The following is a 27,753-nucleotide window of genomic DNA, read 5'->3' on the forward strand; positions in this document are numbered from 1 at the left end:
ATAAAATCAAATACAGAAATAATACACATAAATATCCTTGTAAATAAATATATATGATTCTAAATATCATTATGCCATTAGATTTTGAAACAAAGTGGCATTATTTCAATATTCATATATTTTAAAGCATTATTGGTACAGAAAAAAGTAACATATTTACCATGTGTTGAGCATGAGTTACACATTTCTGAGCATGTAAATCACCACAACGTTATGATTTGAAGCTCCAGGAACCCACACAACGCACATGAATACATTTGTAATAGCTGTAATATAATGTTTGGTGTGATGTAATACATGACAGGGTGACTGGCTCGATGAAACCATGATGAAGAATGTTTACCTGGACACGCTTAAACAGCTCCTGCTACCACATATTGAAGATCTGCAGCCATCCGTGACCTACCAGCATGATGGTGCACCCCCATGTTAGATTTGGAATATGCAGCATGTACTGAATGACACATTTCGTGAGAGGTGGTTGGGTCTTGATGGTCCCATCGCATGGACCCACACTTCCCTGATGGCATGCCATTAGACTTCTATTTGTGGATAATTATGAAGGATTGTGTGTACACAGCATTAGTTACTGACATTATTACCCTTCATGCATTGGTCACGGAACAGAACTATTGATTCTGGAGCGCTGACTCCTACATTGCCAAAACTTCAATATCACCTTTATGTTGTAGAAGTAATGAGTGGGGAACACTCTGAAATAACTCTGAGAGATGCTAAACGTTTTACAAGCAACCACAACACTCTGCCTCTGATAGTGAGACTTTATGGATAAATTTTATGGAAGAGCTCCATTTAAGCCTAGCTGTTTCTTTTGATACTTTGGCCACATGTTTGTATTCGGCCTCATGGAAGTGAGAAACTTAAGGAGTTCTTGGACCACCTCAACGGCATTAACAGTAACATCCAGTTTACCATGGAGGTAGAAGAAGACGATGCATTTCCCTCCCGCAGCATCCTGGTATGCCGCAAAGGAAATGGATACCTTGGTCAAAGCGTCTTTAGAAAAGCCAACCACACGGATATGTACTTGCACACCATCAGCCATCATCATCTGGCGCAGAAGCGCACTGTTTTACGAACATTGTTGCATTGTGCAAGAATGATACAGACACTGATAACCTGCCCCATGAGCTGAGCCAACTACAAAAGGTCCACAGGAAGAATGGCTGTAACGTCCATCAAATAAAGGACGTGTTTTCAAACAAGACTCACAATAAAGCCACCAGTGGAGAGCAGGAAAAGAAACTTGCTTTTCCGCGGTTCTGTGGAGCCATATCGGGCAAGCTACGCCGCCAGCTGAAACGATAAAAGACCAAATCTATCTTCAGGCCTCATACAAAAACCGAGACCAGTTAAAGACGCAGCAGTCTCAGTACACCTGAGTGAGGTCTGCAAGATACCCAGCGAGTGTGGTTAGTTTTATGTCAGACAAACTGTACACTCAGTGGAAAAATGCAGCAAGGAGCGTGAGAGGCTATATCATCTATGCTACCCTGACAAATCTGCTTTAGCCGAGTATGCTTTAGAAAATGGACACCGGATTAAATTTGACGAAAAATTCGTCGTGGCTCGCACTAACGGCTTCTGGAATTGTGTAAGTAAAGAAGCTATTGAAATGAAAATGATGGATAACATCCTAGACAGAGACGAGGTCCTTGCAACTCAGCAAGGCGTGGGATACAGCGATCGCGCGTGGCTGAAGTGGGCACATCAAACGCCGAGACAATGTATGCCCATATGCGATGATGCCACAAGCGCCAGTGAGTCACATTCGGCAGCTCGTGTATGTAAGGAGTGTGTGAACGGGCCACTGGCAGTCATACCACTTGACAATAGCCAAAGAGTGCTTGTCCGAAAGATTGTGTAATTTTAATCACTTGACAGCATGAAGGTGGTTCATTGAACCCTCTGCCAGGCACTTTATTGTGAATAGCAGAGTAATCACGTAGATGTAGATGTAGACGCAGTTGGAAAACCGAGGAGTTTTATTCAATGTTACCACCACGAGACACTGATTCTTGCACTTTACAGGTAAGTTCTTTGTCCGCCTCTGTAGCTGAGTTGTCAGCTTGGCTGACTGGTTGTAGGGAACCCCAGGTTCGATTCCCAGTATTGCCAGGGATTTTTCGTCGGTGGGATGGCTGGTATTTGGTGCACTCAGACTTATGAGGGCAGCAACGGAGCCACTCGACCGGTTAGTAGCGATTCCAAGGTAAAAAAAAACCGACAATGAGCGGGAGAGCGGTGTGCTTGGCGCCTCTACACCATATCGGATGACGCCGTTGGCAGAAGATGGTAAGGTGTTTGCTCGGGCCCCATTGAACTGTTTAGGGCCAGTACACGGAACTTTACCTTATCTTTACCTTAATAAGTTCAATGGTCTCTCAGTTACGATGAACAGCATAAAAATGTTTCAAATGGCTCTAAGCGCTATGGGACTCAACATCTGAGGTCATCAGTCCCCTAGACTTAGAACTACTTAAACCTAAATAACCTAAGGACATCACACACATCCATGCCCGAGGCAGGATTCGAACCTGCGACCACAGCAGCAGCGCGGTTCTGGACTGAAGCACCTAGAACCTCCTGCCGAGCAGCATAAGATTCATGTCTAAAATCAAAAACTCTTTTTAGAACTTCCGATATCATTCATTTAAAAACGGCTAAACCATTGTGCTCCAGAATAAATGTGAAATGAATGCGATAAAAAGAGACTGCAAATCTACACTGGCGGGAAAAAATCGCATGAATAAGAAGTTGTGCGACATAAACGAAAGTTGGTAGGTGTGTTTCTACATCTGAAAGACTATGTCTATTGAAATTTCGTGCCAGTCGCATAAGACTGGCTGTAGCAGCGCCATTATGAGGATGGAAATCAGGTGTGCTTTAAATAAACGTTACAACGATTGTGAGCTTTAGTTACCTTTGAGGCGACAAAGACGCCGTTATCAACACCTCACTGAGTTTGAAAGACGTTGTGTAATAGGACTACGAGAAACTGGAAAGACTTGGCAGGAATGTAGCTACTCTATATGACTGGTAGCAGCGGTGATCACGTCCAGACGGCACTACGATCGTGTTCAGAGTGTCTCCCTGGTGCATCGTATTGCACCTGCAGCAGGAATTTGAGCAGCAGTTGGCATCACAGCGACACAACAAACCGTTACAGATCGGTTATTTCAAGGACAGCTCCGGGCCAGACGCACTATAGGGTGCATTCCACTGACCCCAAACCATCGTCATTTGCGACTTCAGCCTTCAGCAGCGTCAAGCGAGAGCTCATTGGAGGGCAGAGTGGAATTCTATTTTTTGGTGAAAGTTAGTTGTGCCTCAGTGCCAGTGAAGGCTGTGTGCTGATTAGGAGGGCAGTTGAGGGCCTGTAACCAACCTCTGTGTGCTAGATCACTGGACCTACACCTACAGCTATGGTCTGGGGTGGGATTTCGTATGACAGCAGGAGCACTCCCGTGGTTCTCTCTCGCACCTTGACTGCAAAATTGTACGTCAGTCTGGTGATTCGATCTGTTGTGATGACATTCATGAACAGCATTCCAGGGGTTCTTTTCCAGCAACATACCGCTGTTGTAATCCAACATGCTTACAGAGTGTCGACGTTTTGCCTTGGCCTACTCGATCAATAGATCTGTCTGCAGTAGAGCACTCGTGGGACATCATCGGACTACAACTCCAGCGTCATCCGCACCCAGCATTAACCGTATCTGTATTGACCGACCACATACAAGAGAGAGGGAACTGCATCTCCATCCGACATGTGTACAACACAGTGCATGGACGTTTGCATGCTTACATTCAACATTATGGCGGTTACACTGGTTATTAATGTAGTAATGTACCAGTATGTCACGTTTGCAATGGTTTATGTTTCGCTTACATTAACCTTAACTATGTTGCCTAGACAAAGGTATTCCGGAAATTTCATTTATTATTGTTTTTCCATTGGTATATACGTAGGAGGTCGCCAGGGACGTATGGATGCAAAAAAAAAATCTTCCTTGCGCCAGGATGAACGAATATTGAGCTAAGAAGAAAGCAAGTGGTACATTGCAGGGTAAACGTAAAAATATAAAAAGTAGAAGAGGATTCGTTCCGGATATTCTGTCGCCAAGTGAGAGTTTATGTATTTGGTCATTAGCTAGTCATTGCCAGCTGGGTTTAATGGGTGTCTGTATAGAGGACATACGAGCCAAGTGATGTTCCGGTGATGGAACAATAAAAAACGGAGGCACCGGAGCACAACGCTTCCTGCGCGGCTAGCGGATGCATGAAAATGGCGAGAGCGGCCAGTGTGTGTGAAAAATGGGATCGAGAACGTTGTGGCGGCTGCTGCTGCTGCTGGTGGTGGCTGCGAGCGCGAGAGCGGCTCCGGAGGCGGTGGGCGGCAGCGGGGGCGGAGGAGGCGACGACGGCGTGGTGGCGCTGCGGCACGGGGGCCGCGTCGCGCCCGTCAGGCTCGCCTGCTGCCTCGCCTATTTCGCCATCCCCTATGCCAAGCCGCCCCTCGGCCACCTACGTTTCAAGGTACGTATCCAAAAGGCGCAAAACGAAAATGGTCAGATCGCTGCTATTCCTACTTGTATAGTAGGAGAAACTGCTTCAAATGGAGAAAAGCACAGCCACCAAATAATGTCAGAACAAGACTGACCTTAAATAGTGTTGCAGATCCCTGGCCTGTGACTTGGGCTAATGCCTTTGGTTAGAAACAAAGTGTCCAACACTGACATATTCTTGAACTGAAAGCTTTTATAGCCTTACTTGTACACAGCCACAGATAAACCTTTACCAATGGGTGGAACCGAACGTATTATTTTTCACCGTAATATAAGAAAAGGACTTTGTTCATAGCGACAGCTCTTCTATCCGGGAAACCAGACCACATGGCAGAAAGGAAAAAAATGAGGTGTGTTTGCCGTACCGGCACTGTCAAGCATTTTGAACAGAATTTGAACTGTCGGGAATGTTACTCTCCAGGCTGTATATACTATGTGTAGGGATTAAATGCTTTTGCCTTTCCGCGATCGATATAAATTTCGGATGTACCCACCAAGATAACCGATGAAATGTGGGTTAAAGAGTGTGTGTGTATGACAGACAACAGGACCCGGTACTTAACTGTAATGTCTCCGCTCTGGCCTCTAAAACATTTCCAGCAATTTCGTCTCTGTTTCTCAACCTTGCTCGTTTAAGAAATATTGGCATACCATATGGTTAATAATTAAAAGTTTTATCTCAAAATTTCCGAGAACAAGGGAAAGTCCGCTTTGTTGGAACATCACTTGCGTATTTTCCTTATTTTCTTCTTAATTATTAATATTTTTCTATGTTATTTCGCTTTCATAAGTTTGAAAATATATCTCAGCCGCGGCGGAGTTGCTCGCATCGTCTTCTGAATTTCTGGCGCCACTAGCTTGATCTGTCGTGTGGTATTCCTCTGGTTAGAAGCCTTTTAAGATCTGTGCTCGAGTTTGTTGGGGGGGGGGGGGGGGACGGGGCGTGTTGTGGCGTGGCGAGTTGGGGAGTGGTAAGTGGAAGCGTGCTGGGCCCATAACCCAGAGGTCCGTGGATCGGAACCACGCTCTGCTACCCACTGGCCACTCCCCAACTGGCCACGCCACAACATGCCCCGTCCCCATCAACAACTTCCAGCAAAAATCTTAGTGGTCACAAACCAAAGGGACATCACACGACAGATCGAGCTAGGGGCGCCAGGAATTCCAAAGACGACGTCAGTATCCTGTAACTAGCTGAGGTCAGTAAAGAACTAATAAGTTAAGACAATATTGTATAAATGAACAGTTAACTTAGAGAGTCTGACAGACACTATGATACCAGTTACTTTACAAAATCGTATGATACCAGTTAGGGTTAACTGTTGGCTGAAAGGAGCAGAAAATAATAACACTATATAGAATAAGTGCGCATGATTGTGAAGTATTTTTAAAACATTGAAAATGAAAGATCATTGACATCAAATTGAGATTATTATTAGTTGGTGTCGTCGATTTATGCGGAGAAATGACCTTGCTTTCCGACGAAGCTTTACAGAGGGTGCCAGCAGATATCGACGAGCTTGTCAACTTCCAGCGTCACGTCATCCAGTTGCGAAAGTGTCACTCATACCCTTTTCATCAGATTGGCAATGCTGACGAAACGCTAGTATTTTTTGACATGAAGAGCAATACGTCAGTGGACATGAAAGGGCAAAAACTATCTCACTAAAGGAACGGGAATGAAAAAAAGGAATAACTGTGATGTTAGCTGTTACAGCCAATGGGAGAAAATTTACGTCACTTTGAAGAGAAAAACGATGCCCAAAGAAAACTTTCCTATGGACTTAATGATTCGCTGCCAAGGAAAGGGCTAGAGGACTACGCAACTGATAGTCGACTGGTTGTCCCCTGTTTGAAATTGCAGACCTGGAATACTGTTTGCTAGTGCTGAATGCTTTTCGAATACTTTTAAGGGACACCTAACTGCTGAAGTAAAAAATAAACTTGCAGCACACAAGACGGGCACTAGATGTGGCCATAAGCAAACCACTCAAGAACAACCTCCGAGTAATTTAGTTTGAAGAACAACCTCCGAAGAATGTATTCAGGCTGGCTTCTGGAAGAACACCATGTGTTTAGACCGTCTGGTAAGATTAAGAAGACGCCAGTCACTCGTTTGTGTGAGTGGATTCTTGCTCCATGGTCCTCAGTACCTTCACCATCCATCATCGAGGGGTTCAAGAACTGCTGCATATAGAATGCGCTGGATGGCTGAAGACGACATAGTGTGGGAAGAGAATGAAGAAAATAAGATTGAGAGTGATGAAGTGAATACCAGTACTGATACGATGAGAATAAATAAAATATATTGCCAGTGTATTGTGATGTTTATAGTACATACGTATGTCTTACAAATAAATTTTTGGTAATTTTTCTCCTTTCAAACAGTGTGCGCCTAATTTGCACGCAAAATCTTTTCTTTTTATTTCTTCCTCGATATTTAGGGATGCGCCTTACATGCGGTGGCGGCTTATTTTCGGCCCAATAGGGTATTTCATTAAACCACATTTTACGTGTTAGGAACTGGCACAACAGTTTTATTTACATGTTCTGTAGTATGGTCGACTGTGTATTGTTGCGAACAAGGGCCAGAGTATTATTAACACTATTTGCTTTTCATTGTAAACAAACCTCGCCTTGAAGTCGTTCATTAAACGACATACGCCACTAAACGATTTCTCGGCCAGCCAGAATACTCCAGAAACTCTGATTCGTTTGAATTGGTGCTTAGCACTGTTTTTGCAATCCTGTTTTCGTTTCATTTACTGATTTTAGGTTCAACCGTTGTGTGCCCTCACAATAGGGTGTATCAAAAAGAATCGTCTTATTTTTAAAAATCATAACTATTACGCTATTTGAGATATTTGCGTGAACAATGTACTGTTGGAAAGCGCAAACTCTCGAGTTTTACGTGGGTCCCGCTACGTAGCATCAGTGTGCGCCCACTTCAGTTCTAGTAAAAATAGTTTCGGGTCAAGTGAAAGAATTTTTTGTTCTACATTTTGCACAGTTTAGGTCAGTAATAACTGTTCAGTGTGACTGTCGTACTAGGCATGGCGTAAATCCCTATACAGCACAGAGCATTCGACGATGGTATGAACAATTCCGAGAAACATGTTTTTTGTGTAAAAGGCAAATCGCCGGGCCGTCACCGAGTGGCTGACACAGACGTCGAACACATCCGCTATGGTTTCACTAGGAGTTCGCAGAAATCCGTTCGCCGTACAGCTCGACAGCTTAACATGCCTTGATGTGCGTCTGGCATTTGCTGCGTCGACGTTTACACATGAAATCATACAAAATTCAGCTATTGCAAGCTCTTCGTGAAGGTGACAAACAACAACGTGTGGAGTTCTGTAATTTCGTTCTTGGCAAGATCGAGGATGACAGTTTTCTTCCACGCTTAGTATTTAGTGACAAGTTGACATTCCATTTAAATGGAAAGGTGAACCGTCATAATGTAAGAATAGGGGGTACGGAACAACCACATGAAATTGTACAACTTTCGAGGGACTCTCCAAAATTTGATGTGTTTTGTGCAGTTTCATGCGAAAAGGTGTATGGTCCAGTTTTCTTTGCCGAGAACACTGTTACAGGAAGCAATTATCTTGATGTGCTTGAGAACTTTCTTTTCCCACAGCTGGGGACTGATTTGAGCGATTTCATTTACCAACAGGACGGGGCCCTGCTGCACTGGCATCTGGAAGTGCGGGAATTTTTAAATCAAAGGATTATTGAACGATGGATCGGTTACACTGGACCAAATGATTCAGCCTTATATTAATGGCCTCCAAGGTCACCGGACCTGACTGTATGTGATTATTTCTTGTGGCGGTTTATAAAAGTGTTTATGTGCCTCCATTACCAAAACAATGAATGAACTGAGGCATCGCATGACAGCAGCTGTGGAAGCCGTAACTCAAGACATGCCCGCTGCAGCGTGGGAACAATCTGAATACTGCATTGTCATACGCCGTGCATCTCAAGGGGGGCTTATTGAACACCTATGAAAAGGTATGAAAAACCAACTTTTTGGGTGTCCCGTTCATCATAAAACAAAGTTCATTGTACATGTTTATTAGTTTCCGAAATATAGACGTGCCAAATCGAATGATTCTTTTTGATACACCCTTTATTTTTCCGATCACGTTATGATGCAGTTTCGTAATATTTTTATTCATGGCTTGGTATTTAACCCATTCATAAAGGACAGCGTGCATATTCTCACCTGCTGAATGGCACAGCGTTAGATTTTCAATATCCAACACTAATCACAACGTAGATCAGGCTGTGTCGAGATGTTCTCATGTACCTGTATCATATTCCCCTTTCTCAGTTCCATTCGTGAATGGTATGTGAGAAGAACGACTATCAATAAATTTCAGTATTAACTCTAATTTCTCTGGTTTTTTTTTCACCATGATCATTTCGACAGACATATATGAGAAGAAGTAATATGTTGCTCAACGCTTCTTCGAATATACGCTTACAGAATTTCAACAGTAGCCTTCTCTGTGATACACAAGCCCTCTCCTTTGTGGTGACTGCCACTGAAGTTAGCAGAACATCTCTGTAGCACTCTTACACTTATGAGGTGCTCGCAGACGGCATATCCAACGGCGTGAGACACAGCGCCGTCAGCACATGGGAAGAACTGTTTAACGTGATTTTGCGTTCTCAGCGCTTTCCAGTGGCAGCCTTTGGCTTTATTTCGCTCGCAAACCACACCGTTTATTCACGAAAAATGGGCACAGGTCAAACTCCTAAAGTAGCTTTATAAAAACGCACATTTCTCCCCGTGTTTATATGCTGCTCATGTTTCTCTGGTTGTGGAATATACACACATCAAAAAAAGTTTTGCATCACCTTTGTTCCGAGAGTTCTGGAGTCTGTTCAGAAATTTGGAATATAGATCAACATAAACATAATTTCCACCCTTTTTATTGCTCATGAAAACTACACATTGCGTGTTGTACCACCATACAGGGAGACCTTCAGAGGTGGCGATACAGTTTGCTGTACACACTGGTACCTGTAGTACCCAGTACCACGTCCACTTGCATTGATGCTTGCCTGTATTCGTCGTGGCATACTATCACACAAGTTCTTCACGTCACTGTTGGTACAGATTATCCCACTCCTCAATGGCGGTTCGGCGTAGATCCCACAGAGTGGTTGGTGGGTCACGTCGTCCATAAACAGCCCTTTTCAATCTATCCAAGGCATGTTCCATACGGTTCACGTCTGGAGAACATCCTGGTCACTCTAGTCGAGCCTATGTCGTTATCCCGAAGGAAGTCATTCACAAGATGTGCACGATGGGGGCGCGAATTGTCGTCCATGAAAACGAATGCCTCGCCAATATGCTGCCGATATGGTTGCACTATCGGTCGGAGAATGGCATTCATGTATCGTACAGCCATTCATGTATAAACAAAAATTTAAATATCTTTGAACAAGTAATAAGACACTTATATTTAGATAACACCTATACTTACATAACATCAATTACAGGGTGTACATAATGTCCGGGAACACTTTGAATTATTTATTGCACAAGAACCAAACATTGTATAGATATCATACATATGTCATTTTGAAGGGTAACCCTGTTAGTTTTTTTTTTCATATATACCGCCACAAGCACACTTTGGTAATTTGCCGATAGTCAGCGCTAGTCGCAAACATGGCGCTGGTTCATGAAGTGGCCTCCCCGATCACCAGATCTCACTCCATGTGACTTTCTTCTGTGAGGACACATTAAAGATCTGGTGTATGTACCGCCTCTACCAGGTGATCTAGCAGAGCTCCAGGAGAGAATACGGGAAGCAACTGCCACAGTCGACAATGCCATGCTGGGATGGCTACGGCAAGAATTCAATTACCGTATTGACGTCTGCCGCGTCACTTATGGTTTGCATATCGAATGTTTGTAAAAAAAAAAAGAAAAAAAACTTTCAGAGTTTCTCTTCAAAATGCAGTATGTATGACATCTGTACAATATTTAGTTCTTGTGCAATAAATAATTGAAAGTGTTCCTGTACTTTATGTACACCCTGTATTATGTAAAACTGTGTCTATTAATTTCGAAAGAAAGTCCTACTACCTTTTACAAAACATAAAGGCGGGAAAAAATTGTATACAGCAGGACGCGAACCATCTAGCAGTCTACCCTGTTCCATAACGTGGCACAGCTACTAACTACACTATGTGGTAGCTCCGCAGTCACTAACCCTTTTTATTTTATTTTATGGTCTTCTAAAGGCTTTAATCGCCGAAATGTTGTTTACTGACATTTAATTATAACAAATCCTAACAAGAACGACCGTTTTCATGACTCTTCAATGTGCCATTGCCGTAAAAAGGCTTACTTTCATAACACGCGGCTTATAACGCGAAAATAACTAAACACGAAAAACCTTTAATCACCAATATGACGTTCCACGTCATTTTATTGTAACAAATCGTGTCAATAACGATTCATTCTCAAGACATTTAGCGTGTTGGTGGTTAGAAACAGCAAATATTCTTAGAGTGTAAGGTATAACATAAAATCCACCGAACTGGACATAACAACTGCAATATGTCGTCTGGCTTTATACTTTTTTTCTTTTTGGTGTATTTTACGTGGCACGTTGCCGAAACACTGCAGAGCTTATTTTGTACTTCATGTTTCAGTGACGAAATGGCTCCTCAATGCAAAATAGCAGGAAGTGATGTCACAGAGCTCTTAGAGTGTTGATTCGTCCCGTGTGACGACAGCTTTATTGAACGATCCTGTAACAAAATAGGCTGCTGTCCGTTGGATCTTCTCTATATGCTTTATTAATTCTACTTGTTAAGGATCCCAAACTGATGAACAGTATTCAAACATCGGCGGAACAAGTGTTTTCTAAGTCACTTCTTTCGGGGATGAAGTGTGTGTCTTTTCGCCAAGTTAGGCGCAGTATGTCAGTTGTATTTGATATCCTCTAAATCCGCGTTTCTCAGTCTTTTTTCCTTTGGGGGAAATCAAAGTTATGTTTTAAACTTTCGCGATACCCCTTCATGCGATATTTTTCCTAGATGCAAAAAAGCAAACACATAAATGGTTCAAATGGCTCTGAGCACTATGGGACTTAACATATGTAACATGTGAGGTCATCAGTCCCCTAGAACTTAGAACTACTTAAAACTAACTAACCTAAGGTCATCACACGCATCCATGCCCGAGGCAGGATTCGAACCTGCGTCCGCAGCGGTCGCGCGGTTCCAGACCGAAGCGCCTACAACCGCGCGGCCACATCGGCAGGCGCAAACACATAAAGGACATACAATTTATTTTTTATTATTGAACGACTATGAGACACATATTTTAAGAGACTTTTGAATAGGAACATATGAACATACACACAAGGTAAGCAATAAAAGAAACTATTACTTTTAAGCAGGATCATAAAAAAAGCACATACGTAAAGTACAAAGAACACATACTTTGTTAGGGACGAGTCCGCAGCTCGTGGTCGTGCGGTAGCGTTCTCGCTTCCCGCGCCCGGGTTCGATTCCCGGCGGGGTCATGGATTTTCTCTGCCTCGTGATGACTGGGTGTTGTGTGATGTCCTTAGGTTAGTTAGGTTTAAGTAGTTCTAAGTTCTAGGGGACTGATGACCATGGATGTTAAGTCCCATAGTGCTCAGAGCCATTTCAACCATTTGTTAGGGACGACTAAGAGACACAAATTTCACAAAGTGATTACGTAAGATATTTGAATAGAAGCATATAAACAGATAAGAAACTTATTACTATTAACTCTAGATTGACCGCGCCATATTTTATAACACGGCCGGGCACGCGGTGTACTTTGTACTTTGTAAACATGTATGAGCAAAATAACAGTTTAATCTTAATTTAATTAAACAACAATAAAATAAACTTAACTCGAAGCATTCCCATTACATCAGGTCCCAGCCAACCCCTTATTCGACTGCTAATTATCTCGTAAACAACTGTCTCATTGTGGGACTGCTTGTAGCTCGGAATCTCGGTCATTTTCCTGCACGGATCATAAATTTTTTCTCACATAGCTCGCTGTTTATTTTATTTTACTGTTGCTCACTTGGACGTATAACAGCATAACTTATCACAGTGTTAGCTGATGGAATAATGAAGGAATTGGTACAGGCTTGCAAATGTAAAAGAACGATGGAGCGGTACAAGACAATGCTATTTGTGGTTGGCTCATTTTATACATAGGCGCGCCAGCTCGAGGCTTAAACAGGAACATAACAGATATAAAAAGAAATAAAACTTAAAACTGGTGTGATACTTGTCCCTGGTGATTTTTGCAAAATAGGTCTATGCGGCACGGACTATTGACAGACATTCTCTAATCTCGCCGTCCACATCAAGGAGGCGATGTCTGTGCTCACATTTTATATTCTTCAATGTAAAGAATCCAGACTCGCACAAGTGGGACGTCGGTAAAGGCAGTAAAAGAGATACTGCTTTATTCGTGATATCCAGATATCTATTTTGAATGAGATCCAAAAAACATCGGGAGCATTTTCTTTAAATTTCGATCTTAGGGTTGTATTCGATGATACTTCGATAAGTTTCTCTTTTGCGGAGCTGTTTAATTCTGGGTTGGATACTTTATCGTCGTCAGGTGCAAACAATCACTCCCAGCCAGTAGCCGAGACCGAGAGAAAGTATTTGGATATCCTTTCTTGCAACTGTAATAGGTGCCCTTTTATGTGTTCCTTTATCTGATTTTTCCTTCTGTATTCCGCTCAACTGATGCGATAGGTAGTTGCAAAAGCAGTTACATCGTTCTCTCCTACGGCCGAGATCCAATAGACGAGTTTCCTCGAAAATGCGCTGATCTTAACACGTGATGATATCTTTTCATACTGTCCCCGCATACTTGAATTCAAAGCATTAAGGTTGTTGAAAATACGGGAAGATACGCCAGCTGAGCACACCATTCTGGCTTTTTAAGACATTCACAGTAATGAAACTTATTACTATCACTAGTTTCAGAAAAATGCCAGTAGTTCGTCTGTAAGTTCTAGAATTCTCGTACGTATTTTTCCTATGGAAAGCCAATGGATTTTGCTGTGGGATAACAATCTTTTATGATCTGCACCCGTTTCTTTTCAGAGTTTCTCAAACACTCGCGATTTTGCAGGACAAGTTTGTGCATAACTGACCATCGGAACAACGGTTTGAATGACTTCATCCAAACGATTTCCGTCCGTCGTCCGCACCACTGAAGCCTCTGTACGTAAAAAGCAGTGAGTAGTTATTACTGACGCGGTTTTATTCAGAGCACGAAAATTAGAAACCGCTTTACATTTGCTGTCACTGCAGCAGCGTCATCAGAAAGGGAGCCCAAACGATAGTTTGTAGTGGGGTAGGGAGTGATACACTTGTGGGTATGGAGTATTTTTAATATTTTGGAAGGCAGATGGCGACTAGTAAGTAGCCATAAAAAAGTTTCACTTCCAAACCTCTTAAAAACCTGCTTTATATCGACTTTTAAATCATTATCTTGAAAGAAAAGCACCTGACTACACTATATCTTTTTTCGTTCCGCTGAGAGCTAGAGACGGGGGTGGGCGGGGGCGAGGCCCGCTTTACATCTGAGTATGGGTGCCCTTGGCTATCAGTACATGTAGCAATGCAGTCCGTCACTCGAGTCCATTACCTTGAAAGAAACTGTCAACAGCGGCAATTACTTCAGCTCCAGCGGTTGTTGTCCACAGTTCTCGACAAAACAGATATCGATCAATAATTTCTGATCCGTAAAAGAAATCTCACAAAACATAATAATCGAGCTTTCCCGTAATTGTAAGTGTTTTCTAATAACTGTAAAGCAAACTGCGTGTTTCTTAAGTTTTCTGTAGCACTATTTTGAATATCAGCTGACATATCCATAACGTGCCGATGAATTTTATCATTTCTCAGAGATACTTTCGAAATCTGCTCAACTGCTTCGGGCCTCAACATAGTGGCAACAGGGCAACAGTTTCTTTACGTGTCGCTAAAATAAGTTCGTCGTTCCAGAAATTTTAAATGATGCCAAAAGAAAAATCTTAGAGCGTTAAACGTTTCTCCATCGTAGCAGAAAATACTTGATTGTAATTATCAGGCGCTGAAAGTACTCTCGCGGCTTCTGAAAGACGCTGTGGTGGTTTCGTTCCAAATGCATTTCAGCTTGTTACGTACCACTGACTCCTTGACAACACTGTGCCACACACCGAACATCTATGTGTGTGATTACCACCCACACCTGTTCACGTAAATCCAAAAATTGTACGTGTTTATTCCTCTTTCTAGTGTCAATTATGTTGGACATCGTTTGAGCCTGGATTTACGTTTTTCCGACTAGTAGATGACGAAGACGGATCAATTTCTGTTCTCCTTAGAATACTGATATATTCATTTCCAGTCTCCTCAGATGAGAAGAGCTATCGACATCTAAGGCTTTATTTTTCCTTGTTACAAATCTGTTCATAATGAAAAGAGCACGCTAGCAACTAACAATCGCACAAATTTACGGAAAAGATTTCAAAATTTTACCGAGCAGCGAAACAAAAGACACGCGACGGCTGATTACCAAACAAGGACGTTAAAATATTCTTGTTGCCAAAAGGTAAAACGACTGAGAAGTTGATGTCGGCCCTCGTATACAGGGCCGTCAAAAGCAGTCTGAAAAGCTTGTAAGGGTGGCTAAGGGTAGGTTTTGCTGAGAAATTACACGTTGCGCCATTCCCGAATTAATTAGTACTGAAGTTAGCCAATCAAGCACCTGCGCGCGCCAATTCAAGCAGCCCACCAGATACGGTGTCGCCAAACGTGTCCATCGTATGGTTTCCCCAAGCCGAACGATGCAAAAATTGGATTTGAGATGTTAGAAACAATCTAACCCGAGCCAAGGGCTGAACAGTCTCGTGCGCTGCCATCTACACTATGAGAACAACTGCCAATTTATTATACCTGGCAGGCCTCTTGAATTTGGGCACGCAACAGCCTGGTTGGCTAACTTCAATGCTAATTGACTCGGAAACTGGGCTACATATCGATTTTTTCATTAACAGTTATTTCTCACCAAAACCTATATTGCAACATCCTTACAAGCTTTTCAGACTGTTTCTTACTGCCCTGTATGCACAGTCATTTAGGGGTGTAAGTGCAGATATTGTGATCGTTGCCACCTTAATATGTACCCACTTCACTGTGTTGGTTGTTTTTTCTCTACACCTAACAGTCTTCCCACAAACACATCATATAATTTACTGCCGGATGTTTTCTACACAGACGTGACTGCACCACTACGTGGACTACACCTGTCACTACAGACAATCCGTTTTGGGTAACCAACTAAAAACATGCTACTCCTTATAGCAACTATTATTAGTCTGCAAATGAAGTAAATACTGATGTAATGTTGTTCAGCGGACTGACCTAGCCACTACTAAAAATGTTTGCTTTTATGCTCCTAACACCCTGTACAGCGAACTGAAACAGGAATAATCCAGAATTTCCAGATATCCGCTTTGAGTATTCACCGACATTTTTTACTGACGGAGCTGAAAATGCCGACGAAGAGACAAAGATAACACTGGCCGCTCCCACAAACGGTCACATATGCCGCACGCCGCAAAAATGGGATTCTTTTGTGAAGATTATTTATGGAATGAGTGATCGTTCGTTTCAGAGTCGAACGCAAAAAATATATAATTGTTATGACATAATACATGTTTACATGCATATAATCTCGTAAAATGATGGGTTGCTCCAAGAAAAGATACGGTGAATTTTGTTTTATATTCTAGGTATTTTATCTGCATTAAGAATCTCGCGACACATGACATATATTCGTGCCACACCAGAGTGTCGCGACACAGTGATTGACAAATACTGCTCTAGATCATTTGTATACAGTATATTGTAAATAGTAATGGCCCTGTAACACTCCCTTAGGACAGTCCAGAAATTACCTTTAGATCTGTTGATTTCATTCAATGTAGAATAACGAACTGAAGGAACAAATCTCGTCCAATACTCGGAAAGTTCGTACTTTGTTCACTAACGCACTAAATAACAGTTCAGAACTACGAGGGTCACTCCAAAACAAATGTACACTATTTTTTTAATCCATCTTTTATTCTACATGTTTGAAAGTTTTACAAAGTATAGATATATCCTTTAGGAACAATATTTTCATTTCTCCACTTAATTTCTATCCCTCTCAACTGCATTACGCCATCTTGGAACCAGCACCTGTATACCCGCATGGTAAAATTCTGGACCAACCTGTTGGTGCCACTGTTTGGCAGCGTGCACAAGGGAGTCGTCATCTTCAAACCTTGTTCCACGAAGAGAATCTTTCAGTTTTCCAAAGAGATGATAGTCATATGGAGTCAGGTCAGGACTGTAAGGCGGGTGTTTCATTGTCTGGAGTGTGTGCAGTACGAGAGGCCTGCCACTGCGAGGACAATCCTCAATATTGCCGTGCCCGCTTTCATCATGTAACCTGCTTGCCCACCGACTAACTGTACTGCGATCGACAGCAGCATCTCCATACACCTTTTTCAACCTCTTGTGGATGTTTTCCACTGTCTCGTTTTCACAGCACAGGAATTCTATGACAGCACGTTGCTTCTGAAGAACGTCAAGTGTAGCAGCCATCTTGAAGACATGCTGTGACAGCGCCACTCGTGGGAACAGGTTGGACTAAGTTTGAAAACAAGCAGGAAGGATGTATCTACACACTGTAAAACTTTCACACATACAGAATGAAAACTGTATTTTTACAAAAATAGTGTGCATTTCTTTTGGAATGACCCTCTATATCGAATGCCTTCTAGAAGTCAAGGAATACGGCACGAACCTTTGCGTCAGAGTCTAGGTGCTCTGGAGGTTATGAATGAAGAGAGAGACCTGTGCTTCCAAAGATCTCTCTCTCCGGAATCCATGTTGGCTTTTGTAGAGGAGATTCGCGTTCTCTAGAAGCATGTTTCATAATTCTACAGCAGACTGACGTTTCCGATATAGGCTTATAATTATGTGCATCTGTTCGATTAATCTTCATGAAAACAGAAATGACATGTGTTTTTTCCAATAGCTTGGTATCCTTCGTTGTTCCAGCGACCTACGATATACTATTGCTACAAGGAGAGCAAGTTCTTTTGCGTAATATCTGTAGAAGCTCAAAGATATTTCATCCGGAATGTGTGCCTTTACACTAGTGACAACGAGCTATTTTAGTTGATTTTCTGTTCCACAGTCACATATCTCGATGTCTGCCATTTCGGCGTTCGTGAGATGACTGAAAAGAGGAACCGAATCACAATCTTCAGCCGTGAAACAATTCGGAATACTGAATCCAATAATTCGGCCTTCTCTCTGTCACCTTCCATTATGACCACTGACAGATTAGTTCGTTCCGCTTACTGACTTGACGCAAGACGAAAACTTCTTAGGATTTTGTCCGATCGGTCGACAAAATTTTACTTCCGAATTCATTGGAAGTTTTTCGCATTGTGTTCTTTACGTTCGTTTTGGATTTGTTCTACCTTTGTTTGTCAGCTGATTTCGTTTAAATCTGTGATGAAGCGCTGTTTACTTTCGTTGCAACTTTCTATCGCTGTTCTTATTCTATGGTGGGTCTTTACAGTCCCTCACAATGTTGCTCAGTACCTGCTCGTCTACGCCTTATCGAAAAATGCATTTGAATTTTTTTCACTTTGGCTCCACATCTTTGTTGTTGAGCACTCAAATACTTTGTAATGTGTTTGCTATTACTATTGCTAAGTAAAAACATTTTCCTAGTTTCCTTAACATTTCATGTAATGCCTATATTCAGTGACACTTTAACAGCCTTATGATCACTAATGCCCTTCTCTACACTAACAATTTCGAAAAGCTCTGGTCCATTTCGTACTAGGAGGTTAAGGCAGTACACTAACCAGTCTGTTCTTTCTGGTCGAAGTAATTTTCAGATATGATATTCAGAACAATATCACACCTATCCCTGCCCCAAGCAGCAGTTTTAATAGCTTGATTTCTTTGCTTGTCAGATTGAAGTCTCCCTCTACTACAGTACCATGGTCGGGAAACGTACTTTTGGTATTCTCCGTGTTTTTCATGAAGCGCTCTGTCACTAAGGCTGCTAAGTCAGGCGGTCTATAAAAGTATCTGATTACCATGTTTGGCCTACCTTTATTGCTTTCCTTTACCTACATTATTTCACACTTGGATCCTGTGATAACCTCGCTAGATATTATAGAGGTCTTTACGGCAATAAATACGCAACCAGCGTTGGCATTTAGCCTGTCCTTTCGATTTACATTCCAATCGCAGTTTAGAATTCCGTTGTTACTGACTTCTTGTTTCAGACAGCTTTCTGTCACTAATATTATTAGGGAATTATTATCTCTAATAATTCTGGGGTCTTACCGTGGATACTCCTACAGTTTATTGATATTGTATATTACTCTTCCTTTCCGATCTGCAAGAACGAAAGTCCTTCTCTAAGAATAATGTGACTGATCCCTCCGCGTTTTCGGCAGGCAACTCATCACTGTCTCTAAGCAGGAGTTCTCAAACCTAAAATAACCGTGTGTGCGCGTCACACGTAATGTATTGCCCCAGTAGCAGCTTCTTGTGTGCAGCACTACTGTAACCTATTGACGGGGACCCTACAATTCTTCAATCGGTAACGTAGGTCGAGGAATTCGCATCCTAGACTGACGCAGAATCGTCTGAGATTCTAAGTCGGCTGCAACCACAGGACCGTGATCGTTTCTGGGTACGATGCTGCAGATAGAGAGCCATGTTTCTAACCTGTGGGCAAGGCTAGCTGTCTTCACCAATTCAGACGACCTTCCAGAGGAATCGAGGGTGGCCTTAGAATCCAGGCAGCAAGTGTTATTCGTGCCGACATGAGCTACTCTTTACAATCGGTTGCACCCAGTGCCTTCAATAGCCACCGACAGAGCCACCTCCACATTTGGGATGAGATCTCTCGGCAAGCACATCAAGTGCACATTGGCATTCTTTCCCGATCTGTCTGCTATTTGCCTGAGGGGATCCTTCACTTGGGTAATGATTGAGTTCCCAACGATTGGATTCGTCCAACAGGCGAGGCATCCCTTGCTGGTTCAGCACAGGGCAGCACCTTGTGCCTGTTGCTATGGCGTAAGGGGGCAGCCGTCAGAACAGTTCCACATTCGCCTTCCGCACAGCGATTCGCGAACGCACCACTTTCTTGTATTCAACCACTAATGAGGACGAACTGGCCAGATGTTGTGCATCTGAAGACACAGTGACATCGAGGTTGCCAGAGGACTGTAACGGTACCAGAGGTGCCTCAGCGTCCCTGGATTCTTCTTCTTCATCGCCTTCCTCCCGTTTCCCCACGGGCTCGGCATTGATATGCGGTTTTTGGCAAATGTTGAGCGACATTTGTAGGTCGGGTGCCATTTCTGACGCCATCACTCCCCCTGAGAAGGAATCTGTGTATCCCATCTGCCTGCGTCTAGAGTTAGTCTCATGTTCAAGTGTGAGGACGTTTTCGAAATATTTGCGAATCCTGTATCTGAGGCGGCAAGTAGGTACCAGCCCAGTGTTTACCTGACTGGCTGTGGAAAACCACCAAAAAACCATAACCAGGAGAACAGCTCACCATCTCTTACGGTTATCCCTGGAGGCGAATTCACTCCGAGACACTCTCACCTCCCTGATTCGTGGAAGCTGCTCATTTACACGCTCGGCTATCCAGAAGGGTCCTCTGTGTTGCGAAACCTTGGTCCAACCGGAAGCCTACGGTTACGAGATTTTAGAAAGATGCACATTACGTTTCAAAATGACCTGTAATAATCTACACTCCTGGAAATTGAAATAAGAACACCGTGAATTCATTGTCCCAGGAAGGGGAAACTTTATTGACACATTCCTGGGGTCAGATACATCACATGATCACACTGACAGAACCACAGGCACATAGACACAGGCAACAGAGCATGCACAATGTCGGCACTAGTACAGTGTATATCCACCTTTCGCAGCAATGCAGGCTGCTATTCTCCCATGGAGACGATCGTAGAGATGCTGGATGTAGTCCTGTGGAACGGCTTGCCATGCCATTTCCACCTGGCGCCTCAGTTGGACCAGCGTTCGTGCTGGACGTGCAGACCGCGTGAGAAGACGCTTCATCCAGTCCCAAACATGCTCAATGGGGGACAGATCCGGAGATCTTGCTGGCCAGGGTAGTTGACTTACACCTTCTAGAGCACGTTGGGTGGCACGGGATACATGCGGACGTGCATTGTCCTGTTGGAACAGCAAGTTCCCTTGCCGGTCTAGGAATGGTAGAACGATGGGTTCGATGACGGTTTGGATGTACCGTGCACTATTCAGTGTCCCCTCGACGACCACCAGTGGTGTACGGCCAGTGTAGGAGATCGCTCCCCACACCATGATGCCGGGTGTTGGCCCTGTGTGCCTCGGTCGTATGCAGTCCTGATTGTGGCGCTCACCTGCACGGCGCCAAACACGCATACGACCATCATTGGCACCAAGGCAGAAGCGACTCTCATCGCTGAAGACGACACGTCTCCATTCGTCCCTCCATTCACGCCTGTCGCGACACCACTGGAGGCGGGCTGCACGATGTTGGGGCGTGAGCGGAAGACGGCCTAACGGTGTGCGGAACCGTAGCCCAGCTTCATGGAGACGGTTGCGAATGGTCCTCGCCGATACCCCAGGAGCAACAGTGTCCCTAATTTGCTGGGAAGTGGCGGTGCGGTCCCCTACGGCACTGCGTAGGATCCTACGGTCTTGGCGTGCATCCGTGCGTCGCTGCGGTCCGGTCCCAGGTCGACGGGCACGTGCACCTTCCGCCGACCACTGGCGACAACATCGATGTACTGTGGAGACCTCACGCCCCACGTGTTGAGCAGTTCGGCGGTACGTCCACCCGGCCTCCCGCATGCCCACTATACGCCCTCGCTCAAAGTCCGTCAACTGCACATACGGTTCACGTCCACGCTGTCGCGGCATGCTACCAGTGTTAAAGACTGCGATGGAGCTCCGTATGCCACGGCAAACTGGCTGACACTGACGGCGGCGGTGCACAAATGCTGCGCAGCTAGCGCCATTCGACGGCCAACACCGCGGTTCCTGGTGTGTCCGCTGTGCCGTGCGTGTGATCATTGCTTGTACAGCCCTCTCGCAGTGTCCGGAGCAAGTATGGTGGGTCTGACACACCGGTGTCAATGTGTTCTTTTTTCCATTTCCAGGAGTGTATAACACGTACAGCACAAAAACGTGAGGCAACTATCAGTACCCAATACTTGCCCGTAATTCGAGCTGAGTAAAATCCTGGAATAATGCTAATCTTATTCTATCATTTAGTGGAAACAATAATAAAAGCACGCTGCTCACTTGGACAGTGTCAAAGCACGCCGGGCCTTTGTACGTACCATCAATTTTTCGGTTTTTTGATGGGGAGATATATCCATTAGCACTGATTTTTCTCAGCTGTGTGAATGAAGCTAATAAGAGTCCGCTGTGACGGTTAGTTTTAGTGTCTTGAGTGATGTTGCTTGTATTGGTCAGATATAGGTGCAAAAATCAAGGTGCATAGCTCCTGTTATCGTTTAACTAGCTGACAAAATCGGCATTGCTCGGGTATTCATCTTTCCAACTTTCTATCATAAAGGAAAACAAAAAAATTAACTGTATTTATAGTGTAATTCCGAAAAAAATTCTTTTCTGTTTATTCGCGAAAACACCTTTGAAATTATAAACAGTCGTACGTACAAGTGTATAACTACAGTATCCCGGACTGTTTCTGTACGCTGGAAGCAGATACTTCAGGTGTCTACAACGCGATTTCATAAACGTCTCTACGGCAACGCCTCTTCATAGCTCTGTAGAGGGCTATACTCCTCGCCTGCAGCCGTTTGCGTTTCGAAGTTGAAAGTTGTCAAAAGCGCTGCCAAACGTCAGGGAATTCCTTAAATTGACTCGAATTTAGGAGCGTGTTATTACTAAAGAACAAATCTATAAAAACTTCACTCATGACGTGGCATTCTTTTATGCGCCTCAGCGCTTATGTCGTCATATTTCGTAAACTATGAGAAACAGGCTGTTGTTGCCTGCCAGCAAGTAAGCTGTTCCAAGTTTGGCTGAAACCGGTCGAGTGGTTTAGGAGGAGATGTAGAACATGCACACACACACACACACACACACACACACACACACACACACACACACACATATATATATATATATATATATATATATATATATATATATATATATAAGCGCGCACATACAAACATCCATTTTTATAATACACTCTGTGATCAAAGGTATCCGGACACCCCCCAAAACATACGTTTTTCATATTAGGTGCATTCTTCTGTCACCTACTGCCAGGTACTCATCAGAGACTTCAGTAGTCATTAAACTCATGGACTTGCAACGTGGTCAGGTGATTGGGTGGCAGTTGGGTCATACGTCTGTAAGGAGATTTCCACACTCCTAAACATCCCTAGGTCCACTGTTTCCGATGTGATAGTGAAGTGGAAACGTGAAGGGACACTTACAGCACAAAAGAATACAGGACGACCTCGTCTGTTGACTAACAGAGATCGCCGAGAGCTGAAGAGAGTCGTAATGTGTAATAGGCACACATCTATCCAGGCCTTTACACAGAAATTCCAAACTGCATCAGGATCCACCGCAAGTACTATGACAGTTAGGCGGGAGGTGATAAAACTTGGATTTCATGGTCCAGCAGCTGCTCATAAGCCACACATGAGGCCGGTATATGCCAAACTACCCCTCGCTGGTGTAAGGAGGGTAAACATTGGACGATTGAACAGTGGAAAAACGTTGTGTGGAGTGACGAATCACGGTACAATGTGTTGGTCCGATGGCAGGGTGTGGATATGGCGAATGCCCGGTGAACGACATCAGCCAGCATCTATCCAGGCCAACAGTAAAATTCGGAGGCGGTCGTTCTATGGTGTGGACTTGTTTTTCATGGAGGGGCTTGCATCCCTTGTTGTTTTGCGTGGCACTATCACAGCACAGACCTACACTGATGTTTTAAGCACCTTCTTACTTCCCACTGTCGAAGAGCGATTCGGTGATGGCGATTGCATCTTTCAACACGATCCAGCACCGTTTCATAATGCACGGCCTGTGGCGGAGTGGTTACACGACAATAACATCCCTGTAATGGACTGGCCTGCACAGAGTCCTGACCTGATTCCTATAGAACACCTTTGGGATGTTTTGGAACGCCGACTTCGTGCCAGGCCTCATCGACCGACATCGATACCTCTCCTCAGTGCAGCACTCCGTGAAGAAAGGGCTGCCATTCCCCAAGAAACCTTCCAGCACCTGATTAAACATATGACTGCGAGAGTGGAAGCTGTCATTAAGGCCAAGGGTGGGCCAACACCTTATTGAATTCTATTATTACCGATGGAGGGCGCCACGAACTTGTAAGTCATTTTGCCGGCCGCGGAGGTCTAGCGGTTCTAGGCGCTCAGTCCGGAGCCGCGCGACTGCTACGGTCGCAGGAGGTTCGAATCCTGCCTCGGGCCTGGATGTGTGTGATGTCCTTAGGTTAGTTAGGTTTAAGTAGTTCTAAGTTCTAGGGGACTGATGACCATAGATGTTAAGTCCCATAGTGCTCAGAGCCATTTTTTTGTAAGTCATTTTCAGTCAGGTGTCCGGATACTTTTGATCACACAGTGTATGTGTAGATGTAATGAAATAAAATTTTATTTAACGTTATCTTTACTTCTTTTTGAGTCGCCAGTCTTCTGACTGGTCTGACGCGGCCCACCACGACTTCCTCTCCATCTCAGAGTAGCACACTTGCAACCTAAGTCCTAAATTATTTACTGTATCTGTTCCGAACTCTGTCTTCATCTACAGTGTTTACCCTCTATTGCTCCCTACAGTACTATGAAAATTATTCCGTGACGTCTTAATAGATGTATTACTGTCCTGTCCCTTCTTCTTGTCACTGTTTTCCATATATTTCTTTCCTCCCTTATTCTAAGGAGAGCCTCCTCGTTCCTTACCTTAGCAGTCGACCTATTTTCAATCTACCTATTTTCAACATTCTTCTGTAGCACAGCATCTCAAATGCTTCGATTCTGTTCTGTTCCGGTTTTCCCACAGTCCATGTTTCACTGTCGTACAATGCTGTCCTCCAAACGTACATTCTCAGAAATTTCTTCTTCCAATTAAGGCCTATGTTTGATACCAGTAGAATTCTGCTGGTCAGGAATTCTCTTTTTGTCATTGATAGTCTGCTTTTTATGTCCTCCTTGCACCGTCCGTCATTGGTTATTTTGTTGCCTAGGTAGGAAAATTTCTTAACTTCATCTACTTCGTGATCACCAATCCTGATATTTCTCGCTGTTCCCGTTTCTGCCACTTTTTATTACCTTCGTCTTTCTTCGATTTACTCTCAGTCCATATTCTGTCGTTACTTCTTCGATATGTAGAGTGAACAGTAGAGGTTAAAAACTGCATCTCTCTCTTACATCCTTTTCAATCCAAGCACTTCGTCATTGGTCTTTCTCTCTTAATGTTCCCTCTTGCCTCTCGTACATCTTGTATGTTACCCGTCTTCCACTACAACATACCCCTACATTTCCCAGAATCTTGCACTATGTGACATTGTGAACGTTTTTCCAGGTCGACAAATCCTGTGACCGTGTCTTGATTTTTCTTTAGTCTTGCTTCTGTTGCCAACAGCAGCGCCAAAATTGCCCATCTGGTGCCTTTACCTTTCCTAAAGCCAAACTGATCGTCATATAACACATTCTCAGTTTTCTTTTTAATTCTTCTGTGTATTGTTCTTCTCAGCAACTTGGATGCATGCGCTATTAAGCTCATTGCGCTTTAATATGGAACTAAAATAATACTTTCCTAGAAAAAATAGCATGCATTGCTGAAAGCAATCGTAGATCGCTTGAGCAACGTAGGGTACCTAACGACTGGAAAAAAGCGCAGATCATTCCCGTTTTGAAGAAAGGCCGTCAGACACATCCACACAATTATAGACCTATATCGTTGACGTCAATCTGTTGTAGAATTATGGAAGATGTATTATGCTCAAGAATTATAACGTTCATGGTAACTGAACATCTCCTCTATAAAAATCAATATGGATTCCGCAAACAGAGATCCTTCGAAACTCAGCTCGCTCTATTCCTCCATGAGATCCACATCGCAGTGGACAACGGCGCTCAGGTGTGTTCATTGATTTCAGTAAAACATTTGACACCGTCCCGCATTGTCGTTATGATTTCAGTAAGGCATTTGACACCGTCTCGATTTGTCGTTTAATGAAAAAAACACGAGCTTACGGAGTCTCGGAGCCGACTTGCGATTGGATTCAAGACTTTCTTGCAGAAAGAACTCAGCAAGTCGCTCTTAACGTAACTAGATTAGATTAGATTTAGTTTTCGTTCCATAGACCCAAAAAATGAGATGATTCTCGTGGGTGTGGAACATGTAAGAGCCGGCCGTGGTGGCCAAGCGGTTAAAGGCGCTACAGTCTGGAACCGCGCGACCGCTACGGTCGCAGGTTTGAATCCAGCCTCGGGCATGGATATGTGTGATGTCCTTAGGTTGGTTAGGTTTAAGTAGTTCTTAGTTCTAGGGGACTGATGACCTTAGAAGTTAAGTCCCATAGTGCTCAGAGCCATTTGAACCATTTTGAACATGTAAGAAAGTATAACATAATAACATAAAACATTTGAATATAATACTTACTACCCTGATCATTTGTCAAGAGATCGTCAAAATAGGTGAGTGCAATGAGGCACAGTGGAACAGCTAATATTTACAGAATTAACACGCTGTCAGAATGAAACACTGTTATGCACTATTGATAAATTTATCATGCACAAAATACTTAATCTTCACTGTTGTCACCAAGTGCTGTCAAAACTGAAATCCAACAGATATTTTTACTGAAGCTGGCTTAACAGTCTCTGTTAAGATATTCATGTATGGAATAGAAGGAGTTGCCTATCGAAAAGTCTTTCAAACTCTGTTTAAACCGGGCTTTATCTGAAACCAAGTTTTTAGTGGTTGCTGGCAATTTATTGAAAATATTTGTACCTGAATATTGGGACCCTTTTAGGACTAAGGTAAGTGATTTTATCTGAAACCAAGTTTTTAGTGGTTGCTGGCAATTTATTGAAAATATTTGTTCCTGAATATTGGAACCCTTTTAGGGCTAAGGTAAGTGATTTTAGGTGTTTATGTAGATTGTTCTTATTCCTATAATTGATACTATGTATTGAGCTATTGGTTGGAAATAGAGATGTATTACATGCAACAAATTTCATTAAGGAATAAATATACTGAGAAGTGGTGGTTAGAATACGAAGTTCCTTGAACAGGTTTATACATGATGTTCTTGAATTTACACTGCAAATGATTCTTATCACACGCTTTTGCACCCTAAAAACTTTTGCTTGGTTTGATGAGTTGCCCCAGAATATGATCCCATATGACATAATAGAATGAAAGTAAGCAAAGTATGCAAGTTTTTTTTTATATTTCTATCTCCTACATCTGACATCATTCTCAGGGCAAATACAGACTTGTTTAGGCGCTTAAGGAATTCTGTGGTGTGCCCCTCCCAACTGAATTTATTATCAAGTTGTAATCCCAGAAATTTAATGCTGTCAATCTCTTCGATCTACATGTCTTCATATGTTATACACATGCTGGAAGGAAATCTCTTACAGGTTCTGAAGTGCATATAGTGGGTCTTCTCAAAGTTTAATGACAGTGAATTAGCTTTAATCCACTTATTAATATCAGTGAAAATTTGATTAGCAGCTATTTCTAAATCTGTACTTGACTTGCTACTTACTGCACTGTTTGTATCATCTGCAAACAAAACGAAGTTAGCATCTGACAATGTAACAGATGAGAGGTCATTAATGTACACAAGAAAAAGCAATGGACCCAAGATGGAACCCTAAGGAACACCACATGTAATTAATTCCCAGTCAGATGAAGACTGACTGATTACTGCACAGGTATTTCGCAACAACACCCTTTGTTTATGTTAGATAGACAAGACTCAAACCATTTCACAGCATTGCCAGTGACAGCACAATAT

The 27,753-nt window shown here is 43.2% G+C and overlaps 1 protein-coding gene across 1 annotated transcript in view; it reads left to right on the top strand.

The window, feature by feature from the left end:
• The first annotated feature begins 4,162 nt into the window (after positions 1-4,162).
• The window catches only part of LOC124595702 (juvenile hormone esterase-like), a 171,863-nt gene continuing 148,272 nt past the window's right edge, over positions 4,163-27,753 (top strand). Inside the window, exon 1 of the mRNA XM_047134567.1 lies at positions 4,163-4,560. Within this exon, the coding sequence (XP_046990523.1) occupies positions 4,339-4,560 (222 nt within the window). The 5' untranslated portion in view covers positions 4,163-4,338. The remainder of the gene's footprint in view (positions 4,561-27,753) is intronic.

The sequence above is a fragment of the Schistocerca americana genome, chromosome 2 (assembly GCF_021461395.2).
Source record: "Schistocerca americana isolate TAMUIC-IGC-003095 chromosome 2, iqSchAmer2.1, whole genome shotgun sequence".
Lineage (NCBI taxonomy): Eukaryota > Metazoa > Arthropoda > Insecta > Orthoptera > Acrididae > Schistocerca > Schistocerca americana.